This window comes from Paramisgurnus dabryanus, chromosome 8 (genome assembly GCF_030506205.2).
Source record: "Paramisgurnus dabryanus chromosome 8, PD_genome_1.1, whole genome shotgun sequence".
NCBI classification, from domain to species: domain Eukaryota; kingdom Metazoa; phylum Chordata; class Actinopteri; order Cypriniformes; family Cobitidae; genus Paramisgurnus; species Paramisgurnus dabryanus.
In genome coordinates this window covers 34089302-34114608 of record NC_133344.1, presented here as the reverse complement: position 1 = coordinate 34114608, position 25307 = coordinate 34089302, and the positions used below count along the sequence as shown (strand labels likewise).

The 25307-nt window shown below is 35.1% G+C and overlaps 1 protein-coding gene across 9 annotated transcripts in view; it reads left to right on the top strand.

Moving 5' to 3' along the window:
- tenm4 (teneurin transmembrane protein 4) overlaps positions 1 to 25307 on the top strand; it is a 268749-nt gene that overhangs the window by 72977 nt on the left and 170465 nt on the right. For all 9 annotated transcript variants that reach the window (XM_065281625.1, XM_065281626.1, XM_065281624.1 and 6 more), the window contains exons 2-3: positions 2224 to 2504; positions 9251 to 9523. In XM_065281625.1, coding sequence (XP_065137697.1) covers positions 2282 to 2504; positions 9251 to 9523 — 496 coding nt within the window. In that variant the 5' untranslated portion in view covers positions 2224 to 2281. The remainder of the gene's footprint in view (positions 1 to 2223; positions 2505 to 9250; positions 9524 to 25307) is intronic.

Below are 25307 nucleotides of genomic sequence, written 5' to 3'. Positions count from 1 at the left end.
ATATGCACTATAAAATGCAAGATATTTTAGATGTTTCAATCAATTCAATGGGTTTGGAATGTGAGGAACAGAACACATTTTAATCCAGTATTTATTTGAAATCTCTAAAATCTCTTTCACACTTTTTAATATATTGGTGTGGTTGGTGTTATTGATATCAGATATACTCTTAACTCTTTCCCCGCCATTGACGAGATAACTCGTCAATTAAGAGAATACGCTTTCTGCCAATGACGAGAATTTCCGGCTTTTCGCGATACCACTATTATCCACCAGGTTTTCTGCAACTTATAAAACCCCAAAGTAGCGCCTCACGTGAAAGAGTAAGACTTCCGTGTATGTTTTAAAGATCGCTCTGAATCTGATCTCTATCAAAAGTCCTTCACAAAAATTGAATTTTCTCATTTTTTTGCTCAAAAATTGGTGTTTTTCAAGAAATCTACCCATATTTGAGAGATTATAAAGAGAACTAATAAAGGTAGGATTTGAAGTTTTTTTTTTAAGCATTTTGTTTGATATATTGTTTGTTTATATATTTAAAGAAGAACATTTTCTGTAAGGCATTAAACGTTTGTGAAAATCATGAAAAATGCTGAAATAAAGATTTTCTATGAAGAATGACTTCAATTTTGATGGGTTTTGGTGTCATTCGAGGGAATATTTAAAAATGCATATTTTATAATACCTATGTGATGCTTTTTTGTATTGTAATGTAATAGCTTTTTCTTAATTTGTGTTACATTATAAAAGTAATGGATTTGGTTCAACATTTTTAAAATTTTACATGAATGAATTTTTCTGTGTTTTTGTGAATTATAAGTCTTTTATTAATGAGTCCTGAACAGTGCTGGTTTGCCGCTCCTGATGAAAGTCATAAAAGTGCATTGTTGCATCGAACAGCCATTCACATCATATAAACAGCAGAGCCCACTGAACGACAACCGCCACTTAAAAATCTGCTGCAAATGCAGGTTTTCTCTCAGAGGCGGGTTAAAATAGGAGGGCGGGGGATTTGAGTCGTAAAGTTTACAGGCGCTACGCTTGTTGTGCTGTATTTTATCAAAATGGATTCTGCTCCAAAATTTGCTGTGCTGCATAACGTTGTCCTGACTGAGAGAGCTATTTTAAGAGATTGAACAGAAATCTTCCTTCCTTTAATGATTGTCCATTTTCTTGTTAGAAATGTTTCTGCGGAAATTTGCTTGACGATGCATCTTTTATTTTTTTATTTGTTTACAAGTGCACATTTGAACTGTGAACAAAAGGCTTGCAGTGGTCAGAGTGACATGGTTAAAATAGATGAGTAGTTAAATCATACCTGGAGAAACAATCACATGCACTGAAAAGAATCTCCGGTTGCACATGATTGAATTAAGTTTTCTTAAAATTATTTTTCTTAAAAAAAATGTTGGATCTACGTAATTTAATTTTGTACACCAGTTCAACATGATTGAATCAAATCATTTCATTTTAAGAAAACCTAATTTAATCATGTGGAACCGATGTCCAGAAGTTTTTTTTCAGTGCACTGAAAAAAAACCTTCTGGACATCGGTTCCACATGATTAAAAATGAAATTAACATTAATTAAAACAATTTTCATTTTGAGAAAACTTGATTCAATCATGTTGAACTGGATTTAAAAACACATGACAAAAAAATATATATAAATATATAATGTGTTTTAGATGTGATACATTTTTTTTTTTTTTTTTTGATGATATTTGCTAGTGGAATAAAAATAGATAGGGTAAAATTGTTTCACAAAAAATACACATACAAGAATGAAAAAAAAAACTATTTTATACATTTGCAAAAATATAAAATTAATGAGTAATAAAATTAAACATTTACCAACTTTTTTTAACCTTATGTGAAATTCAGGCTATAAAGTCTCATAATCAAATTTTGAAGTTTGATTTCACATTGATTTCGATATTTGACATGACCTTATTCAGTCAATATTAAAAATATCAATGTAATATTTTTTACAAATTGTAATGCATTTTTTCAATTCTATCAGCATAATGGACACTTCAGTTAACATATTACAAGTGATGAATCAGAGTCTTGAATCAGTTAATTGAAATGAAAATGAATCAAACTCTAACTATATTTTTGCTATGAAATAATTTATAATTTGTGAATATTCTGAACATACAAATACATAAATGTTAAATACTATGTGTTTAACTTAAGCTTTTATCTGTGTCTGTTTCTTTAGAATCCTAAGGACTGATTCAGCCCTTTCATTTGATGTTGAGTCGAGAGACAAGATTGCCATGGAAGTGAAAGAACGCAGACCTTACCGCTCCCTGACCTCCAGACGGGACACGGAGCGTCGGTACACCAGTTCATCAGCCGACAGCGAGGATGGCAAGCTCAACCCAAAGTCTTACAGCTCCAGTGAGACCCTCAAAGCTTTCGACCAGGACTCCAGATTAGCTTATGGCAGCCGGGTCAAAGACGTTGTGCACCATGAGGCCGACGAGTTCAGCAGGCAGGGTAAGGAGAACAAGATTTCTTAACAGGATGGCATGGATCAAACTACTGGTTGACTTTCAGACACAACTTAGATTTTAGTTAGATTGATTAAGGCACAAATCAGATTATCGGATTGATTGTTTACTGTGAAATCTGTTTTTTGAATGTTCAATGCACGTTTATCTTGGAACCACAACTAAGTGTACCTGAACAATTAAGGGCCAAATTTTTGTAAGATAAGGTTTACAAGGATAAGGTTTGTACTTGGAAAACTTGAATACAGCACGAAATATTACCCATATGAATAACCCTGTTGAAAGGACCATCATTGCTTGTCACCAGAATCCTTTAATAATGACATTTTCAATATACAGTATACAATATACAGTAGCTGTGCCAGTCCACCAGCTAGACCAGCACCAAACTAGCACTAACCAGTATGGAAATGGGTGCCTTTTCAGAAGGGACTGCCACGCATTATGCAACACTGCAAAAAAATGCTACAGCAATTATAGCATGAAAAGGTGTACAAGCAGAAGATTTGAGAAGTTCAACAGCCAGGGAGAAAAAGGCTGAATAAGCTTTATTTTACACCATCTTAAAGAAAACCAACGTGCTATGAATCATCCACTCTTTATTTAAAGGGTATAAATGTACAGTATTTATACTGAAACCACGATCAGGCCACAGTAGCTGTGTGTTTCAAAATCATGTGTGTTGCTCACTATAGCTTACATAGGCAGCTGGAACAAAAACCTTAAAGGACAAGTTCGGTATTTTAGACTTAAAGCCCTGTTTTCAGATTGTTTATGGTGAAATAGAACGGTTTTGACTGAAATTTCGACATATGCGGCTGCCCTGAGAATTTTCGGATGTTTGTGTTTCACCTCACACCTCTACAATGGGTTTAATGGAGCACTGGAACAATCCTTTCTAAAATGCATTAAACTTTCGTTTAAAAAGACGTGAAACTCACCGAGTGGTCAGGGGTGTTCACTGATATGCTCACAAAAAAATCGCTGCAAAAGATGCTTTCCAACAGCTGTTTTAGCATTCGTTGTTAACTTGTGGACCTATTTTTCCAAACGCCTCACACCCGTACATTCTTCCGCTTAGAGCTTGAATAATAGACACTCCAGCCCAGGTGGTGGCGCTAATCCGCCTTTGCCAATTGAAAGAATAAATGTCAGAAAAAATGTCAAAATGTAACCCAGCTGTCAATGGGGCAGTACACTTTCAAAAAGTTTATATTAGTATTTCAAAGGTTCATATTGGTATCTCAAAAGTACACATTAGTATCTCAAAAGGTACATATTAGTATCTCAAAACTACACATTAGTATCTCAAAGTTACATATTAGTATCTGAAAGGTTCATATTGGTATCTCAAAACTACACATTAGTATCTCAGAGGTACATATTAGTATCTCAAAAGTACATATTTTTAGTCTCAAAGGCATTAGTATCTCAAAAGTACATATTAGTATCTCAAAGGTTCATATTGGTATCTCAAAAGTACACATTAGTATCTCAAAACTACACATTAGTATCTCAGAGGTAAATATTAGTATCTCAAAGGTTCATGTTGGTATTTCAAAACTACACAATAGTATCTCAAAAGTACATATTATTAGTCTCAAACGTACATATTAGTATCTCAAAAGTATGTATTAGTAACTCAAAAGTACATATTACTATCTCAAAGTTACAAATTAGTATCTTAAAGGTACATATTAGTATCTCAAACGTACAAATTAGTATCTCAAAGTTACATATTAGTATCTCAAAGGTAGATATTAGTATCTCAAAGGTACGTATTAGCACTTCAAAATATGTATCTTTTAGATACTAATATGTACCCCTGAAATAGGTACATATTAGTATCTCAAAGTTAAAAATTAGTATCTCAAAGTTACATATTAGTATCTCAAAGGTACATATTAGTATCTCAAACGTACAAATTAGTATCTCAAAGGTACATATTAGTAACTCAAAAGTACATATTAGTATCTCAAATATACATATTTTGAGATAATAATAGGTACAAATTATTATCTCAAATGTACAAATTAGTATCTCAAAGTTACATATTATTATCTCAAAGGTACATTACTGTACAAAATGCATACATATCTGTGCCTTATGTTATATATTAGGCCTTTTTTGAAAGCCACTTTCCCAGTAACAGCTGGGGTACATTTTTTAAACATTTTTTCTAACACTGTATGTACTCTGTGTAAATTCTAGGTACCAGTGCTGAACCTAACCCATACATATGCATATAGTATCAGTGTTTTTTTTTTGGGGGGGGGGGTATGTGGACTGTAAGTATACTGTAAGTGCTTGTATTGTTAGATAAGGTGCAACCCTACTGATATAATCACAATAAATGTTCTCATTTCTCCATCAGCTTCATGCAACAATCAGGGCCGGATTAACCAATGGGCATTATGGGCACGTGCCCAGGGGCCCACGCGCAGTCAGGGCCCAAGCGACGGGAGAAATAAAATGTAAAATCTAATTGTTAATTATTTAGATTAACTATTTAAGCGCAAATAATCCCGCGCTGATTCGAGCGGACTGTGGGTGGCAGTAGTCTTCATAGTTTAAGTTCGGAATGAGTGAGAAAAGCAGCAGTGCACAGTTGATTTATCAGACAATCCATTACTTTTCTTCATTTATCCTGAATATGTGAATGTCCTGTAATGCATTCTGGGATTGCCTTCTCTGTAAATGGATGTGCAATGTTGCCTTATTATTTTGGCCAAACTAGGTTTCTTAAGAGGCAGCATAATTAAATTGTCTAGTTTTTGGAACAAGATGGTGGTGTTGAGAGCGATCCTATGTTCCGCTTCAGTAAACAGCAGGCATTTGATTTACACTAAACAATATCCAAACGCCCCTCCGATGCTAGCTTTCGATATCCTATTTTTATCGGCGAGTCCTAACAGGCATATTTTTCTCACACAGAATTTGGCAACAAGTCACCTTAACTCGCCAAAGAATTGCACCCCTACGCTGTTGCTGAAATTGCAAGATGTGTTAAGTATCAATTTGGAATCAAATTATGAGCTTAAAGGTTACAACCCCTCATTCAAACAGTTCATTCAATGAAGATGTGTGCTTCCTGGGATTTTAACTAACAACTTTGGCACCGCTAGCACCATCCTCCATCAGTTGAGCTACAGAAACGGTACTCATGGTGCTACTTACTGTAACTGCATGACAAAAATGTACCACAGCCAAGTAATACAATGTAAGAAGAGACCCAAAAGGGGGTACCATTGAGCTTGACTTCAAAGGAATATTTTTTTGAATATTTGAGAGGTTGATTTGATAATTACATTGAGACTTTAGTCTGGATTTCTATAGCTACTGTAACTGTAAATGTATCATATTAAAATGTTTAAAGCAAAAAATTAGTTGAAAATTGAAAAAATCCCTGACACATGATCCACGTGTTTCCTCTGAAGCGAGAGACATTCTTCCCTTGATCACTGTGCTCTCCGACTTCATATTGAAGCTGATATCTATTACATTTACTTTCTGACATGAGATGAGCTATCGAAGGCTTTGGCGGATCTCATCTTGCAGACTGAAGATGCACGATGCTTCAGAGACTGATTGCATTCAAGCAATTAAGAGACTGCGGTGACGATTTGATCCCCTGTTAATATATTTCACCCGCTATGAAAAAGCAATAGCTAAAAGTGGAAAGATAAAAGGAACGCTGAATGCGGCGTTGCAGCTTTCCCATTAGCGTGCCGGGACTTTAATGAGAGAGGGTTACTGTGAATGCTGATTGGCTGATGTCTTTTATGACCTTCTAATGTGTCCAGTTGATGGTGACTTATATCCGTTTCCTCTCCTTGAATACTAAATGCATCAGACACACTTACATTTATTGCATTCACTCTCAAGCATGAATCTGTAATTTCCTTTTTCTCGTATGTGTGGCCTTTGCATGCTCTAAATGTTTATAGAGGTTGTGTACACTCAAAGAGGGTTGAGTGTTGAGAATAAAGGTCTTGTTATGTATTCACAAGTGGCATATGTTGCATATTTTTCGGTCAATTTAATCATATAAAAAGCAGGAACACGGTACCATGATTTATTGCTTTTGTTTTATATGTTAAATATGTTAAAATATGATTTTTTGTTTTTAAAACCCATTAAAAAATAAACACTGACACAATGCAATGTTGTGAAAAGTGCTATAGAAATAAATTTGATTTGAACTGAAATTGAATAACTTAATAGAGTTGCTTTTACACTCATACAGAGGAAAATCAATTAGTATCTCAAAAGTACATATTAGTATCTTAAAGTTACAAATTAGTATCTCAAAGTTACATATTAGCATCTCAGGGGTACATATTAGTATCTCAAAATATGTATCTTTGAGATACTAAAATGTACCCCTGAGATAGGTATATATTAGTATCTCAAAGGTTATTGGTATCTTAAAACTACACATTAGTATCTCAGAGGCACATATTAGTATCTCAAAAGTAAAAATTAGTATATCAAAGTTACATATTAGTATCTCAAAGGTTCATATTGGTATCTCAAAAGTACATATTAGTATCTCAAAGTACATATTAGCATCTCAGGGGTACATATTAGTATCTTAAAATATGTATCTTTGAGATACTTATATGTACCCCTGAGATAGGTACATATTAGTATCTCAAAGGTTCATATTGGTATCTTAAAACTACACATTAGTATCTCAGAGGTACATATTAGTATCACAAAACTAAAAATTATTATCTCAAAGTTACATATTTTCACATTTTCTATAGCAACACTTTTCTTGATAGCAACACTAGGGACCCAGTCATAGGACTTAAACATGGAAAAAGTCAGATTTTCATGCCATGGCCCCTTTAAAATTCATTAAGATTATGAAGCTGTAAAATGAATGTTGATTGTATAGTTAAAATAATCAGCATTTTGTTAAATTGCATAAAAATGGATGAGTTCAATTATTAAAATCTTAAGTAATATTGACTTTTGATTGCAAAAATGGCAAATTGGTGCTCAGTTTGTGAAATTGTTGAGATCTGAAACTCTGAGACAATATTGAGATTACAGTTTTTTCCCAGGAGAAATATCTGATGCGGGAGATATTTAAGATAAATGTTAAATACTTCTCATTTAATCTCATTTATGTGTAGATGTAATTGCAATAATTAAGTTTTCTTGGCTGTGATTTTCATATAGGCAACTATTTGTTTATACCAGACTATTTTAGCCTGATTTCACGGGAATTTGTACGAATATTATGAGTTGTTTAATTCGTATGAATACGTACAAAGTGAATCGTACAACAGCCACGGCCACAAACTCGCACATTTGAATGTGTGGGCTGATGCGTGTGGCAGGGTGTGCGTTTTTTTTCGAACTTTGCGTGTAGGAAAACATAGCTTTTTTGCTTTATTACTTAACTCAGAAGGTGTTAAGGAATGCAACTCTTCAGCCTATGTGTATACAGGGTTTCCCGCAGCACTTTTCAGTTCGGGCGGCCCACCTAAGCTGGGATACCCTACCACCTTAACAAGGTCGTCCAAAAAAAAAAAAAAAAAAAATTCGCTGCACAAAAGGCCGTCAAGTGCATCTCTGAGAATAGCGTGGACGTTCTATTTTTGTCATAATTTCTTCAAAATTGAGATTTTTTTGAGTGTTTTAAATACAAATATTTTCATCATGACGCGTACGCCCCGCCCCTTTGATTGCCACGCCCCCGGCCCGCCCACCTGCACAACCCTACCACCTTAACTAACAATTTTTTTGCGGGAAACCCTGGTATAACAAGTCACTTGCAAATGCAAGAGAGCCATACAAATAATAATACAAGGTATACTGCAAAAATGACTTTTTTACTTAGTAGTTTTGTCTTGTTTTCAGTACAAATATCTAAACATTCCTAAAGCAAGATACGTTTTCTTGATCAGCAAAATTACCTAAGAAAATAAGTTTAGTGAATTTGTGATTAAAACAAGAAAAAAATCTGCCAATTGGGTATGAAAATGTTACATTAATTTTTCTTGAATTAAGTGTTTAAGAAAAAAGTACTTTTTTCTCAGGTAATTTTGCTCATTAAGAAAACACATCTTGATTCAAGAATTCTTAGATATTTGTACTGAAAATAATAAAAAAATACTAAGTTAGAAAGTCATTTTTGCAGTGTACCCATCCATTCCCTTGTGAAAACTGGGGTTGTGTTGTTAGGGTTTGGAAAATTTCCCTTATTTTTAAATCCCAATGTTGACAGGTATGTAATTTGCCCCGTTTAGTAATCTGGCCCTTAGAAACATTTGAACATAATTATGTTATTATATCATCTCAACCACATTTATTCACTTTTATTGTATTTAACTGTTTTAGTGAAGTTTTAAGTTGTTTATCATGGGCATAGTCTTTGAACTTTTGATCGTCTCTTGTATGTTTAGATGGCACGACTATTTTACTCTGTACTTTTTATTTAGAATAGCAAGCAAAGCATGACAATAGCATGACTAGGGTACCTTCATCGGGATTCCTCCTCTTTATTAACATCTCTATCATCTGATTCTTCATCTGTGGATGTGAAATATTCCATTATAACATCGTTTAGGGCACCGACACTACCAGGACTGAGCAGATGGCTATGCTCTACAAGTTGAGTAACAAGAACCCTATTAGTAGTCTACTAGTCAGTAGACAGAGGAAGCGCTCATGGATTACTTAACTCTGTTTAGTAATGGTTATCTCTTGTCACTACAGGTGCAGACTTCTCTCTTAGAGACATGGCCTTTGCGGATCCAGTGTTGCCCCATATGACATCATATAGGACAGAAATGGGCCTGCCCCATCGTGACTACTCTGTCAGCGTGGGGTCGGATGCTGACACAGAAACGGATGGGATCATGTCCCCGGAGCACGCTGTCCGTCTCTGGGGTCGCAGCAACCCCAAATCAGGCCGTAGCTCCTGCCTATCCAGCAGGGCCAATTCCAACCTCACCTTAACCGACACGGAGCACGAAAACACAGAAAACGGTAAGTTCGGTTGTTCCTGTGCTACTCAACGCACTGCCGAGTGCAGGATTACAGCAGCAGACACAGAGGGATGTCTCAAGTTTTACACTGAGGTTTCATATTGAATGTGTGATGTGCCTTTTATATGGAAATGATTTGTGGTTTTGGGAGGCAGATTTTGTTCTTTTCAAAACGCTTCTGCTTTAAACGTCTCTTGTATGCTGATTTATGGAGATGAGCTTTGCAATAATATGATAATCGAATGGGTGGTTTTCTTCGCTAACTTCCAAGTGCTTTATTCTTTAAAAGCAATGTTATTTCTCTATTTTCTTTACATTAGACTTAAAGTGTATTGAAATTACACAAATGTGGAACATTAGAAAATGAAATAGGGGTTTCCTGGACAGGGTTTATCCTATTCCCAAACTAAAATGCTGGTTTGAGCTGCAAAACACATTGCACTGACATATCTTAAAGGTGCATTGTGTCATTTTTAAAAGGATCTCTTGACATAAATGCAAAATATTATACAAAACTATATTATCAGTGGTGTATAAAGACCTTTCATAATGAACTGTTTTTATCTACAAACACCGAGGGTCCCCCAACATGGAAGTCGCCATTTTGTGCCACCATGTTTCTACAGAAGCCCTTAGCGGACAAGTTTTTTTGCGAAGTTGTCTCCGACGATGATATGTTTGTTCGGTGGAGGCTAACGTAGCTTCTCTATGCATTTCAAAAGCAAGGGGTGAGCAGTGGACTGAGCTGTTTGGTTGCAATGTGCAACCTCACCACTAGATGTCACAAAAATGTACACACTGCACCTTTAACATATATTAGTACCATTGTTTTGTCTCAAGATGCACACCAGTATAGTTTTTTGTAAGGTTTGTTTGTAAAAAATACTTAAATGTCCCAATATAACGTAGATTAATCTAAACCCTGTCCGGGAAACCACCCCATAGTCTTTTATTACTGAGCTTTGCATTTTATTTTTCATTTACATTTACATTAAATGTCATTTTAAACAAAACTGAGGTCACATACCCACCAAACCGTTTAAACACGTCTGAAAATGCCAGGGGCATGCCGACTGTGGGCACGTGCCAGTGTTTCTTTAGCTGAGAGCTTTGTTTGCTGTGATACTTTTGTTTTATTTATCAGTTGTTGTATGATACGCCAGTTGGTTGATGTGGTATTTGTCCCGCTCTTCCTCCACTGTGATTGGACAACTGAGTGATACTGACGAGTCCACCGTTCTTCCAGAAGTTGAACATTTTTCAGCTCTCGGCAATAGATAAAAATCAGCACCGAGTAGAGACAAAAATGTCAGCTACTGACATTTTTTTTTAAGTGTGGCACTTCCATTGGAAACAATTAAAACATACACCGCAAAAAAAAAAAATATTTTCAAGAAAAAAAATCTTAGTATTTTTGTCTTTTTTTCAGTAAAAATATCTAAAAATTCTTAAATTAAGATGCTTTAAGGAGCAAAACCACACAAGAAAATAAGTCTAGTTTTTAGACCAAAAATATCAAATTTAAGTGATTTTGTGCATAAAACAAGCAAAAAAAATAATAATCTGCCAATGGGGTAAGCAAATATTTCTTGATTTTTTCTTGAATTTAATTAATTTTCATGATTTTTTGCTTACCCATTTGGCAGATTTTTTTGCTCGTTTTATGCACAAAATCACATAAATTTTATATTTTTGTCAAGAAAAAGCATCTTAATTTAAAAAATGTTAGATATTTTTACTGAAAACCAGACAAAAATGCTAAGAATTTTTTTCTTAAAAATACTTTTTTGCAGTTTATGTTGTGTAAAAAATGACTTTCTTACTTAGTATTTTTGTCTTGTTTTCAGTACAAATATCTAAAAATTCTTAAATCAAAATTTTCTTGATAAGCAAAATGACCTTCTAGTTTTTAGACCAAATGTATCAGATTTAAGTGAATTTGTGGATAAAAGAAGAAAAAAATCTGTCAATGGGGTAAGCAAATTTTTCTTGAATTTTTTCTGGAATTAAGTGTTTAAGAAAAAAGTTGGCAGATTTTTTTGCTTGTTTAATCCACAAATTCACTTAAATTTGATATTTTTTGTCTTTAAACTATGCTTTTTTTCTTAGGTTATTTTGCTCATCAAGAAAATGCATCTTGACCTGAGAATTTTTTAATATTTGTGCTTAAAACAAGACAAAAATACTAACTAAGAAAGTCATTTTCTACAGTATACTGTACACTGCACACTAACTTACATCTGTATGGCTCTTCTGATATTTTTAATGTATTATATGTTGACCTTTTATGTGCAAATTTGCAAGTTATTTAATGTCCTGGTAATATGCGGATTATATATTGCATATCTGCCCTGAGTAGAGGTTGGTTGTATTATTAATACAGCAATCCTAATAATAGGTGTGAAAATCTCTGCTTTATTCCTTTATTCTGATTGGTCAGTCCATTACTGTATTTGCCCACAGTGACCTTGAGCAGTGTGATGGTGGGTTTAAATTCAGTCTTTCATACTAAAGCCACAAGAGGCCGTGTTACAGTGATTTTACCACAGATAATGGGTGTTCTTAGGCACAGTGTGAAATGACACCAATTGAACGCCTCAGATTCTTTAAGGTCATTGGCTACTGCAACAATAAGTAAATGTGAGGCTCGTGAAAGTTCAGTTACCAGTGATGCATAGTTTTACAGTAGGTTAGCAGCAATAACACTTAAGCATTTAAAAAGAGCAATAACCATTTATTTAACATTTTTTTGTAAAGGTGTGTGAAAAATATAGCTACTAGGTGTCAGGTGCCTTCTGTCTAATAATGGTCCGAATGAAGCAGGCAGCCACCCTGGATCTCTCCTCCTCTGGCTTTGTGCTTTCATATGAACCCCAAGAGCCTAATGATTGTATTTGCTTGCAAGGGAGGTCACAATTTTACTGAGCGAGTGCCACAGTGAAAACCTCTCAAGCACAGGGACAGATTATGCTAGAGGAACAGCCCTATATGGGAAAACACAATAATAAAGTCAGTGGTATTACATTTACTGTATGTTTGGAATGAAAATTGTATCGTTTCTTTATTTTCAATACACAGGTTAGAAAAATGTGAACACCACTGAATGCATTCCAGTATTAATGCCAGCATGCTTTTAATCTTTTTGCAACAAGCGTATTTTCATAGAGAAACTGATTACTGAATGCCTAGATCTGAATCATACTGGGCACCTTTGAAATGGGTTTGAATGGCGACATGCAAGCCAGACCCCGACCTTGGTAAAGGCGCTTTGTAAATAAAACGTATTTTTATTATTATTATAACAGCAAACTACACAACTATGTGGCTCAATAGGCTGTAAATCATTTTATTATGCCTTAGGGGGCGTGCCGGCGTATGTTTTCAATAGTTTCCAATGTTTAAAAAAAAATCATTATTATTTGGGCGGAGCTAAAATGTATGGATGCTTATGATTGTGTTAGGGGCGGAGCCAGGCTCGGTGGCCCCAGTGCGTTACCGAGCCACTGAGCCTGGCCCCGCCCCTAACACAATCATGACCATCCATTCAGATTGTGCAGAATTTGAAAGTTGGGAGAGACAGATGCTTTCTGCGAGTGGGCGTGGTTTCAGCGTCGACAGCGGACACGCCCCAAAATTTGAAATCAGATAAACCTGCCTTGTTTCCTAAAATTTTGAACTTATTTAATTTATTTGCTGTTTTTTTATCTTTCAAATTTGGCTGGGTGGTTAATAACACACTTTTCTGTGGTGTGGTGTGTTTCAGCTCTCGATTTATAGATCTGTCATATAGACCAATTTCGTGTTTGCAAACAGAGATGACTTTTTGTGGGCGGAGCCAAACTGGTTGCAGAAAGTGACTGCTCCGCAGTAGGGTTGTGAAGTGTTTTAGCATTAAACCGTGATTTTTATGGATCCGGTGTTCTGTCGAAGTCTGATTCCTTTATGTTTCCCTTTAGTGCAATGTTTCTTATAGCGTTTTAATCGCGTTACGTTTATTTTTTTAGATAGATAAAAAGTTTAAATGGCTTGGCTACTGATATGCATGTATGTAATGTATATGTATTGTTCTTTTTTGCTTAATCAAATATCTTTACAGTTTGAATCGCTAAAGTACATATAAAAACAATACTATCATGTATTATATATAATAGCGTTTATTAAATATTTCATAATTTTCCTGTTTTTTGTTATTTCTTCCTTAATAAATTATAATTGTATGATAAAAACGCTATAAGAAACACATGGAGGGAACAGACTTCGACAGAACACCGGACATCTTCTCTACTTATTTTCTATTCTAATTATTAAAAGATTTCCAGATCATTTCCTTGCTCCATTCTGTCCGTTTAAGGGCTTATTGTAATCATAAACACCTACGTTTATCTTCAAATGATGTCTTTGACGATGGTATTCTATAAAAATGAAAGCCATCTTTTTTGGCATTCTTATTCTGACACTTAACAGCACAACCGGACATTTTCTAGTGAGTTATCTTGCTCTTTTCACTCGTGTCTAATTCATTTCCACTGTTTTTCTGCAACCGCATTGCGCGCGCAGCTTGCAGTGACGTAACTGTGACGTCTACTCTAAATTGGTCTATAGGACGTCCTCACAGATATAATATCTATAGTGCCTGGATCTAAACCACTTATAAGGACATTTTGCTCCTTGTCTCATAAATCTTGGTTTTTAGAAATGCATTTTGTTCAAGGTTTTCACCATCAGTAGTTTTACAGTCTTTATATACGCAGCCTGTTTCAGCTTTAATACAGCTCTAGTTTACAATGTAGTATATTTAGTCCCAACATCTAATAGAGACCTTTAAAAATCAGCAAAACACTCATTGCCTTTTCTCTGCAGTCTCCCTTAAAACCTACATATATTACGTTTCTTATTGGTAGTCTTCGCATTAGATTCTTATTTAAAGCGAAAAGGCTGTTCTTTTGTCCCGAATCAAATTTTATGCATAAACATCAGCCATCCACTTAAAATGAAAATTGAATATGTCTTTCTGAACACCATTAAACGCTCAGGTACCCGAAATACACATTAAACTGCATTTCTGAGAAAATGCCCTCAATGTAAATCTTAATTCATAGGGCTAGGTTTCTGCTGGACCGTTATAAAGCAGAAATAATTTGAAAATGCTTTTTATTCTGTTCATTCATGCAGAAACGCCACTTGCGTTTACTGTTTATTGAGGTAATGCCTATTAACCAGCCTCTCACAGAATCCTGCCAGCAGACCTACACAGCTTTCCCCAGAATTCAAAGGCTCGTCTTTCACAAAGTGCTCTGGCCTCAACCCTTACGTGTCTTATTAAATATTTCTGCTAATTTGTTTGTTCTCGCAGCACATATGAAAATAAGAGTGCTGTTCCTTGTTGTAAATTCCAGTGGGTCGCTGAATGTGCAAGGGGGTAAGCACATTTTTATTAATTAAATGTTTAAGAAAAAAAATTTGCTTACCCAACTGGCAGATTTTTTTGCTTGATTTATGCACAAATTCACTTAAATTTGAGACTTATTTTCTTTTTGATTTTTCTTATCACAAAAATGCATCTTGATTTAAGAATATATTCATATTTGTATTTAAAACAAGACAAAAATACTAAGTAAGAAAGTCATGCTAAATGCAAGCAATTAATATGGCAAAAGAGTCAAGCAGTTTTGTTTAGATGGAGGACAAAGTTAAAACTTTGTTAATAAACTAACCGGAACCCCAACCGGGACCAGTGGTTTTCGGTGACTTCATTTTCGAGGGCACGAAGGGAAGCTCGTCACAACATGTAGTCCGTCATGTGTGTAGTTCGTCATTTATGTGTTTGGCGCATCATGTAATGTGCATCACGTGTAATGTCAAAATACGTGCCTGCTGTAGACGCTTCGAAGGGATTTATAATAAAAGAGACGCTTGCGTTTGCCAGATACTCATTTAATCTCATGTGTAATCAGAGTTTAATGTTAAGTTAGTGTCTTGTGAGTATTTTATGAATGCGAGTGTCTCTTTTATCATAATTTCTTTCAACGTGTGTGCAGCAGGCACGTAATTTGACAAGACCATGATGCACACAGTGCCGCTCTTTCCATTGTACCAAATCAAAATTATTATTAGGTTTAATGAAAACAAGACGCTATAATTTTAATAATTTGCAAACATGTGCATTTATGCAGGTTTTTAAAAAATACTTAATGATTTCTTTAATCACTGATCTGTACTCGGACAACATGCAGGCCGTTTCTCAATCCGCCGGCTGCAGCTTTTAGAGGTCACATTTGTAGGCTGAATGCATCATAACAACGTATTTCAGAATATTAACAATTATAAAGTTGACTGTTATTCTTAGTTTAATGGTAAATTGTTAAAATATGCTTATGACTTAAGAATAAAATGCTCATATAACTTAAATAACCAAGCTTGATAAAGTATGCAGAGTGCACACGCATTGAGAGACGGTCGCGTGCATTACGCAGGAGAGTGATGTGCTAATGATGGGCATAATATATGCCCACCATTGCTTTAAAACGAAGCTATCCGTCTGGAGCAGATTAAAGGGAATAAAACGTGAAGCAAGGGAACCACATTTATGCACTTTAACGTGTTTGTATTTCAGTTTGTTTAGGTTTGGGAAATGGGTAACGTTTTAAATTGTTATTTTTTACTGTATTAACAGTTTGTATTTATATTTAAAGGAACAGTATGTGGGATTGTGGCAAAAACTGGTACTGCAATCTCACAACTGGTGGCCAATACACAAAATGACAACATAAACATCAGTTGAGGGCTGCAACTCCACTTTTTAATTGACAATATCCTGGCCAGACCACTGTTGTCAGTGATATAAGTATTTGAAATGAAAATGATTTCTTAATGTCTAGTGACAAATCAGGGCCATTTTATGATTAATTGATAAATTTCTTACATACTGTTCCTTTAATTTGATTCATTAGATTAATTTAAATTTAAATCAGGTTTATTTTTGAGTGCTTCTCACAAAACATTTTAAATCAAAACAGCTTTACAGCACATACATGTTTCATGTTATTATCAGCAAGGTTATCATTCAGGGTTTTAAAGTAATGTGCATATGGGAATAATATACAGCTGTAAGATCATACGTTATGTGGTAAGTTAACAAATATCTAACAGCAACATTGAATGGGTTTTATAAATGCACTGACAGAGGGCCCCTCACAAAGGTTTGCTTAGGGCCCCCAACATCTAGGACTGGCACTATATGCACATAGGTTCACATGACGCAATGAACACAAATTTTGAAATGACGAGTCACACACATCACAGTCCAAACACATATTTTAAATTTGCACCCCTCAGAAGAGAATTCACCGACCGCCGCTGGAAGGGACCCACTTGTGGGTCGCACAGTGGGATAAGGAGGGTCACGAAAGTCGCTTGGCTGTACCAGTAAATGACACAAAAACAAAGCAATGACAATGATTTTGATATGGTATACCATAAGGTATTTTAATACTGAAATTAAACTTACATGTCATTAATAAAATTACAAGGAAAATAAAAAACTACTCAATTAGATTTAGAGAAAAAAATATATAATTTTTAGAGAAAACATTCAAAAGCGTGATTGTTGTATAAACGAAGCAGCCAAAATGCATAAAACATAAATTGTATTTTCTGTGACTAAAATAAATTTGCATCTTACATTGTCATATGTGCTGTGTAAATATTCCAAAACAGAACTTTTATCAGTATGTTACATGGTACCTTGGAGTCTCTAAATGTGATATTTATGCTATATATACCAGTATATAAGTATAATGTAGTTAATATATAGAGGTAAATGCAGCCATTTGAGACCATACTGCATTTTTTTTTTTAACAAAAACAATGACTAATCTATTTTCTACTGATCCTTGTGCCAGTTGGGAATGTAAAGTTGCTTGAAATAAATTACATTAAAGTAGGAACTATTTCTGATTAATTTAACAAACAAGATTGAATTTTTCATCAAGGCAGCAGTATTTTCATTATGAAGCCAGCGCTTTATTAATCACAGTCAACATGCAAATACTGTATGTGAATACATAGCAGTTGTGTTTTCAACCACCCGCTTACCATAAACCTCATGTCTAAGCAGCTTTCTCCAGGCGCTAACTATCAGGATTATTGCAGAGTCACTCTTGAATAAGCACGGACTGATGTTTAGTAGTCATGTTTGGCTGCTCTGGGCTGTTTACACGGCCTCTGTCTGCTGTGCTTTACCTACGCCAGCTGAGCTTTATGGTTATTTGTGAGCGCTTTGGGCAGTGCGGGTGTTTTCGTACCTTATGGCTGTGAATCAGAATATTGGAGGTTTTAAGAATAACCATCGTATTCTGTATGATCACATATTTAGCATACAACACCAACGTACTAAAACTTACAGTTATGCATTTGGCAAACACTTTTATCTGACTTGCAGTGCATGTAACGTATACATTGTTATCAGTATGTGTGTTCCCTGGGGATCGAACCTATGACTTTGCATTGCTAATGCAATAATCAAGCTAGTTGAGAACAAAATATTAGCAATAATCTCTATTTTTATTGCTTATTATTTAGTTTTTTAATTATAAGAGCATATTGGGGACCATCATCTGGACTTTCACCTGGTAGACCAGTTAAACCAGGAAAAACATTCAATTGACACACATTGTCATATTCTTTTAAAGTATATAGGCATGTGGGTGGGCCTATTCGGACAGCCCATAAAACCCTAGAAACCACCTCATGGCAATGCTTGGCAACCACAGACAGCATGAGACCATTGTGGCACTAAGTTCTGCACCGAACATGTTTTCATGTGGTTTATTAATTTTTGGTCTTTTGTTCTGTTAAGAGCACCGCAGGGATGCAGTTCAGAGTTGTTGACCAGTAAACACTATATATTCATTGTGTCCTTTGTCTGCCCAACCATTCAATCCGACATGAGCAACAGGAAAGTCTAGGGCTAAATTGATCAGCAGGATATTTTCAGCAATGGCCATACAGTAACATAATAAGCACTGCTCAAAGTTTTAGTCATTAGTGTAAATCGAACACAAATAGATGGATGTTAAGAGGCACAAAATGGCTGTAATAGTCATATCTAATCTAGAGGCCATCTTAATCGATTTCCTTATTAGCGTATTTTGAAATGTTTCATCCGTTTGCTGGCAGTCCAGTTTTAAGGGGATTGGTAGCTTAGTGTAGAGATCCAGAATAGACATCAGCTTGAAAATGTTCGAGAGAATTACGGGAATTTAATATCACCATTGTTTCAATGAGACGACTTTACCCCTTGGGTATCCTTTTTCTTAAGAAATCCACCAGGATCTGTGTTACGGAGATTGTGTGTTGAATTATTAATAGGGGAAAACTAGTCGCGTTTAACAAAAAATATATATATATATTTTTATACACACACAGATTGAAAGATTCTCACTGAAATGCATTATGATGTTAAAGTTTGAGATTAATGGAATGATAAAAAAATCCACACTGTAAAAAATGCAGCTAGAGGTTTAAGAAAGTCAATTCAACATACTATTTTAAGTTTTGACTTGTGATACGTTTAAATTAAGTTTAAATTGTTTAATCATGTAACAAAATTTTTTTTTACAGTGCAATAACAAATTAATACTGCAATAAAAACAGTAACACAAAACAAGTCAGAAATAAAGGTACAAAACTACATTTTCTGTTGATGGGTGTTAACTTTTTGTTTTGTTTTGTACCTTAACAAAACATGATACAATGCTGTACCTTTTTTAGTACATTACTGTACCTTAAGGACCTGTGTACCTTTTAAAGGTACAAAATTGGTATAATATTGTATCCCAATGTGTTGTATACCCATAAAGGTACAAAAATAAACCTTTGAAGGTGAAAAGGTAGCCTACATTTAAAAAAAAATTCTGACAGTGATGAGAACATACCTGTCAACCCTCCCGTTTTTTCCTGGATTTCCCGTATTTTACCATTCTATCCCACCATCATCCTGTTTAAATAATTTCTCGTATTTCTCCCATATTTTTATTTTTTTTTAAATATCCCACTGGCCATATTTTCGGGTTCGGGAAATTTTCCTTATTTTCAAATCCCAATGTTGACAGGTATGGATGACAGATTTGATTATTTTAAATAATTAGTAAAATGAGATAATAAAACACTACAAACAATGATTTAGAAATACTTTAAAGTTTGGTGTTATTGTTATTTTTAAAGGAATAGTCAATTTTCTTAAAAAGAAATCCAGATAATTTACTCACCACCATCTCATCCAAAATGTTGATGTCTTTCTTTGTTCAGTTGAGAAGAAATTATGTTTTTTGAGGAAAACATTGCAGGATTTTTCTCATTTTAATGGACTTTAATGGACCCCAACACTTAACACTTAAATCAACACTTAACAGTTTTTTTCTACGGAGTTTCAAAGGACTCTAAACGATCCCAAACGAGGCATAACCACAACTTCTCGTCTAGGTCCGGTCATGTGATACACCAGCGTGACCCCACGCAATACGTCAAGAGGTCACAATGGACGAACGCGAAACTCCGCCCCAGTGTTTACAAGTGTTGAGAAAGAGGACCGTTCGGACGTTATTGTATGTGGAATGATACTAATTAATGTCTTTGTGTCAGTTTATTGTTTACAATGGTCCGCAAATGTGCCTTTTCATATATGTAACACGTGACCTCTCTACATCACTACGCATTTACGTGAGGTCGTGCTGGCGTATCACAGGAACGGATCTAGACGAGAAGTTGTGCTTTAAAAGTGTATATTTGTTATTTTTCTTGTCAAAAATGACAATCGTTTCGCTAGATAAGACCCTTATGCCTCGTTTGGGATCGTTTATAGTCCTTTGAAACTCCGTTGAAAAAAACTGTTAAGTGTTGAGTTGAGTATTAAGTGTTGGGCTCTATTAAAGTCCTATAAAATGAGAAAAATCCTGGAATGTTTTCCTCAAAAAACATAATTTCTTCTCGACTGAACAAAGAAAGACATCAACATTTTGGATGACATGGTGGTGAGTAAATTATCTGGATTTTTTTTAGAAAATGGAATATTCATTTAATTTTTCTTTTTTGTATTACAATAGAAATTAGGAAATGTGCCTAATTTAATAAAAAAGTAATAATACAATAAGAATAATGTAATGATTTAAAAATAAAAAAGTTTCATTTTAATTAGGCAAAACTTTTAGATTTTGGTAAGAAATTTGACCTGGAAATGTAAACAACTTTACATTCACCAAACAACGATGTTTCATAATTTCGATTGCCATTAAACGCATGTTGTTTTCATACCTCCTTACAGCTAAATCTTTAATGTCCTTTTTGAGTGACTTTTTAAAATAATAAAGGCCAGCATTGCCATTAAAGACCAACATACCGTACTGCTGTACTGAGAGCCCTTACTGTCATGTAAAAAAAAATGTGATAATAAAGGTTTTAAAAAGGCATGTAATGTACCGTGAGGTGAAAATGAACAATGGCATGATTTTCATAGGGGTTGTTAGGTTTTTAATGCATGATTAAACTGCAGCCATCCATCAGCATTTTTCCCCAGAAGGCATATAAGTGATAATGTCCCCATGTGATTATGGTTAATGCCTGTTATGGAGCTCGGCGGGGATGTTGAGCTATAGGGAAATCGAATCTGAACCCTCAGACCTGCAGATTACAGTTTATTCTTTTGTTTCCTGCTTTGTGGCTTTTCGGTTGTTTGTAAAGCTTAAATTTGCTGCAAAATTAGACCGTCTGCGTTGTCCTTTGAAAACTGCTGTGTGAACTTAAAAGGCAAGAGAGATGCGAAGATCAGAAGAAATCAGAAGAATGTACACACGCCACAATCTGTGATGGCACTTCTTGTTTGAAGGCAAGAATGAATAATTGGTAAATTTGACTGAAACTGCATCTGTGTTGGTTTGTTGTATGAGCTGTATAGGATGTCACTTTGAACTGCCTCTGAACTGTTGAGCGATTGAGGTTAAGTGGAGCTCAGAGAAAGTGATCAGCGTTGCTGTAATTGCCGATGTTGACAATGAGACAAATGTGCTACTGTAGCTCCTCGCTGTGGCACCGCCTGGCAGATAAGCGGTTAAATGAAGTTACTTCTGTATCGTCCAAATGTAGCATGAATTAGGCTTTTAGTTTTGGGCCTTTTAATGATCAAATCTGTCTCATTTTGGAAAAATATGCTTCAAAGTCAATCTGGCTAATAGCGTGTATGGTGCTCCACTGGGCATCTGTCACAGATAATGATTATTATGGTTTTACTCAGTAAGAGAAGATTGGTTGGTGGAAAGCGGATGTGCATTTTTTCATACTATGTGTATTTTTTAGGTTTTGCTGTAAATTCGAGCTGGACTTGCATTAAAGAACCATGGTATTACCATGGTATATAATATATATATATATATATATATATATATATATATATATATATATATATATATATATATATATGCATGTACCCATGAATGTATGTATATATATATATATATATATATATATATATATATATAAAATAAAATTTATTAAAGCCATTATTTTTTTCACACCATGGTGCATGGTCCCGGCAATGCAAAGGTCATGGGTTTGATCCCAGGATGACACATACTAAAAAAGTGTATACGTTGAATGCACTGTAAATCAGTTTTGATTAAAGCATCTGGCAAATGCACAAATGGAAATATAAAATAATAATTAAGTCTCTTAATGAATTTAGATAAACTCAGTTGTTGGATGACATATCAACTTTCCTGACTCATCCCTAGAATGACCACTTGATACTATCACGCTACCGTCCAACTATCACAGTCTACGTTTTCCCAAGGCTCCGTATTAATATCTTCCTCTCTCATTTCTAATCCTTTGAACTTTTCCCTCGAGCTCTCCCACCATATCATTAACCCAAGACATGAAGTTAAATCAGACTGCTATTAGATGAGACACTTCCGGCCCTACAGGAGGGCTTCAGTAAGGTGTGGTGTTGAGTGGTGCGAGACAGCAGACACGGCCAGATGAGGTTACATAATCTGACCTTGAAGCGCTGGAGACAAAAAGATGCTTTGCATAAAGAGTATGTGGGACGATTAAAGTCAAATCACAGTATAAGTGCTTAAGTACCACAGCAGTTAGTAATATGTAGGTGGGTTAAACGTCAGAATATCTATGGTTTGAAACATTCTCTACTTGATATAGTCTATTCATGAATATCAGCTGACGTCACTCACATCTTAAACTTGTCTTCGGCCATTTTGAGTACCTGAAGTGGTCGCCAAAGAACTAGAAGCTATGCCTTCAATATGCTGTTAGCATCAAAATCGCTATTTTTACAACACTAAGAAAGCTCGACACAACATCATACTTTGCTTGAAGTATCACCTGTGTCTCTACACGTGAACTTAAGCATTAAGAACATTGTTTGTGTACACAGAGTTTACTAAAAAGAAGGTTTTGAACAACGGACTTTAGCTTTTATGGTGTCTGCTGTAATTATGTCTCTGTGGTTGTTATACATAGTTTGTATACAGCAGTCTAGACAAATCGTTCATTTTCAGAAAGAATTGCGGATTCGGCTTGAAAAAAAAACGGTTTAATGGACTACAAACCATGAAGACACCAAATTTCTGAGGCTCCGCCCTCACCTCCTCACAACTCCAGATATGTCCACGATTTTTCATTGTGCTAATATTGGTAATGGAAATGGTCAACAAACACTTTCTCATCCGATAATGCACTGGGCAGCTGACTACGGCATCTGGTTTGGTCCAAAATGCGCAGTAATTTTGCAGTTAGGTCGGTTAGATCTCGGATCGTGTTCTCACGACAAACGAACCGCTCTAGAGTTTGTTTGAAAGCGTACCGAGACCACCTCACATTTTTTGGACCTGAAGGAGGTGGACCCCGTAACTAAAACATTTTCTAAAATAACTGAAAATGTGTTTGTCTGAAAAACGAGGGACATATGCATATCAGACAGCTCAGGGGTGAGTAAATCATGGGTTTAATATCATTTTTGGCCGAACTATCCCTTTAAATGGCACATCAGGTTTTCAGCAAAGTCCTCGAAGTGCATGGAAGGTGAATGTGAAACAACGGTGGATCACATTCAAACTTGGGTCACTTGAGTATTGAACCTGAATGTGGCAGCCACATGCATCACAGCTCCCCCATAATATATGCATCAGTTTCTTCATTTTTACATTTTGAATTCTGCCTTTCATCATTTGCAATGCATCTTTCGCAACTCTTTACTTTTAAAAATATGTTTTTTGCCAAAATATGCCAAACACAAAGACAGTCAAATTTATTAAATACCAATAAGATGACCACGAAGTGACATTTGTAAAATAAGGCATTTCAGTAACTGACTAATAACCTTTTTATTGCCTTTAAAGTGAAATGACTGAATCTACAAAAAAGAGCCTCATAAAAATGCTTAACATATTAGGGTTTGGCATTATATAAGCATTATATAAGAGCAACAATGTAATATTAAATAATGTACATTATTATACAATTCTGATGCATGGATACAGGTGTGTGTACTGTGTATGTCAAACAGGATTAATCCGAAATCCGATATTCTTTAAAAGAATAATAATCATTTTGGTTTTTCCGCTTACACACCAATGATGCATTCATTTCACAGTATCACATTCGATTTTAACACTGGCGCAGTTCAGAGCACCCTCACACCTTCGTAAAGTGAGACAAACGGAAAGCGTGAACATGTATTATTTATTGAAATTCAAAGAAAATAAGGTGTTTGCAAACTTATGTATAAGAGTTATACCAGGTGAGAAAGCACGCTGTAACAAATTGCACACTATATATCACACTTGATAATAAAATTTCATATGAAGTTATAATAATATTGATATTCATTTCAGTTAGTATTAATATGATGGTTTACAGACTTACTGAGAGAAAATCATGTGCCGGGATTTAATTCTGACCTTTTCTTTTAATAACATCTAATGTTATTCTGTGTAACCTGAACTTTACTTTGCCATTCTTTCTACATGCACTAGCTTATTGGTGGAGCTTGCTTGGGCTTCTTACTGAGGGTTTAAGGATTTGAACCAAATTGTAAATATAAGATTTAGAGTGTAACGAGTCCCACAATATCTGTGTTATAAAAAGAAACCTCATATCGTGTAGATTATTGAGGTGTGCTATTGCCTTCCTAAATGATCGGCTAGTGGATGATAAAATGGCCAGAACAATCCTATGTAAGGAGGGAAGGACTTGAACCGTATCTGTCATAAAAAACATAATATAATAAAGATGTGGGCCTTTTTGACATGGGCAAGCAACCACCCAAGCGTCTCGGAGGCTTTTTGTTCAGACAAGCACTCATATTTTCATTAAAACAATTAATAATAATAGGCAATTGTGTTTATGCTATCAACATTTTTCCCTTTTCTAAAGCATGTTTTGTGCTGATAAACAATCACAGGGATTGGATCAAAGCACACATCTTGTTTTATAATTTATCGCAGAACACTCTATTAGTCAACATGAAGGAACATCTATTTATATTTCATTGCATAAATAGAATCAAGTAAAAAAACACGCTGTGCCAATATCGGGGCGAATCTGCTTTTCGGGCTGATTCCCAAGTTGGCTGTTGAGTGCTAAAAAGCGGTCACGCTTGCGTGAGAGCGCAAACATTACTTCAAAGCCGACACCAAAGTGCTGACTTTCGTCACGATGAATCACACTCGCGGTTCTTTTATCACATTCTTATTTATTTGTTTACTCCATTTGGC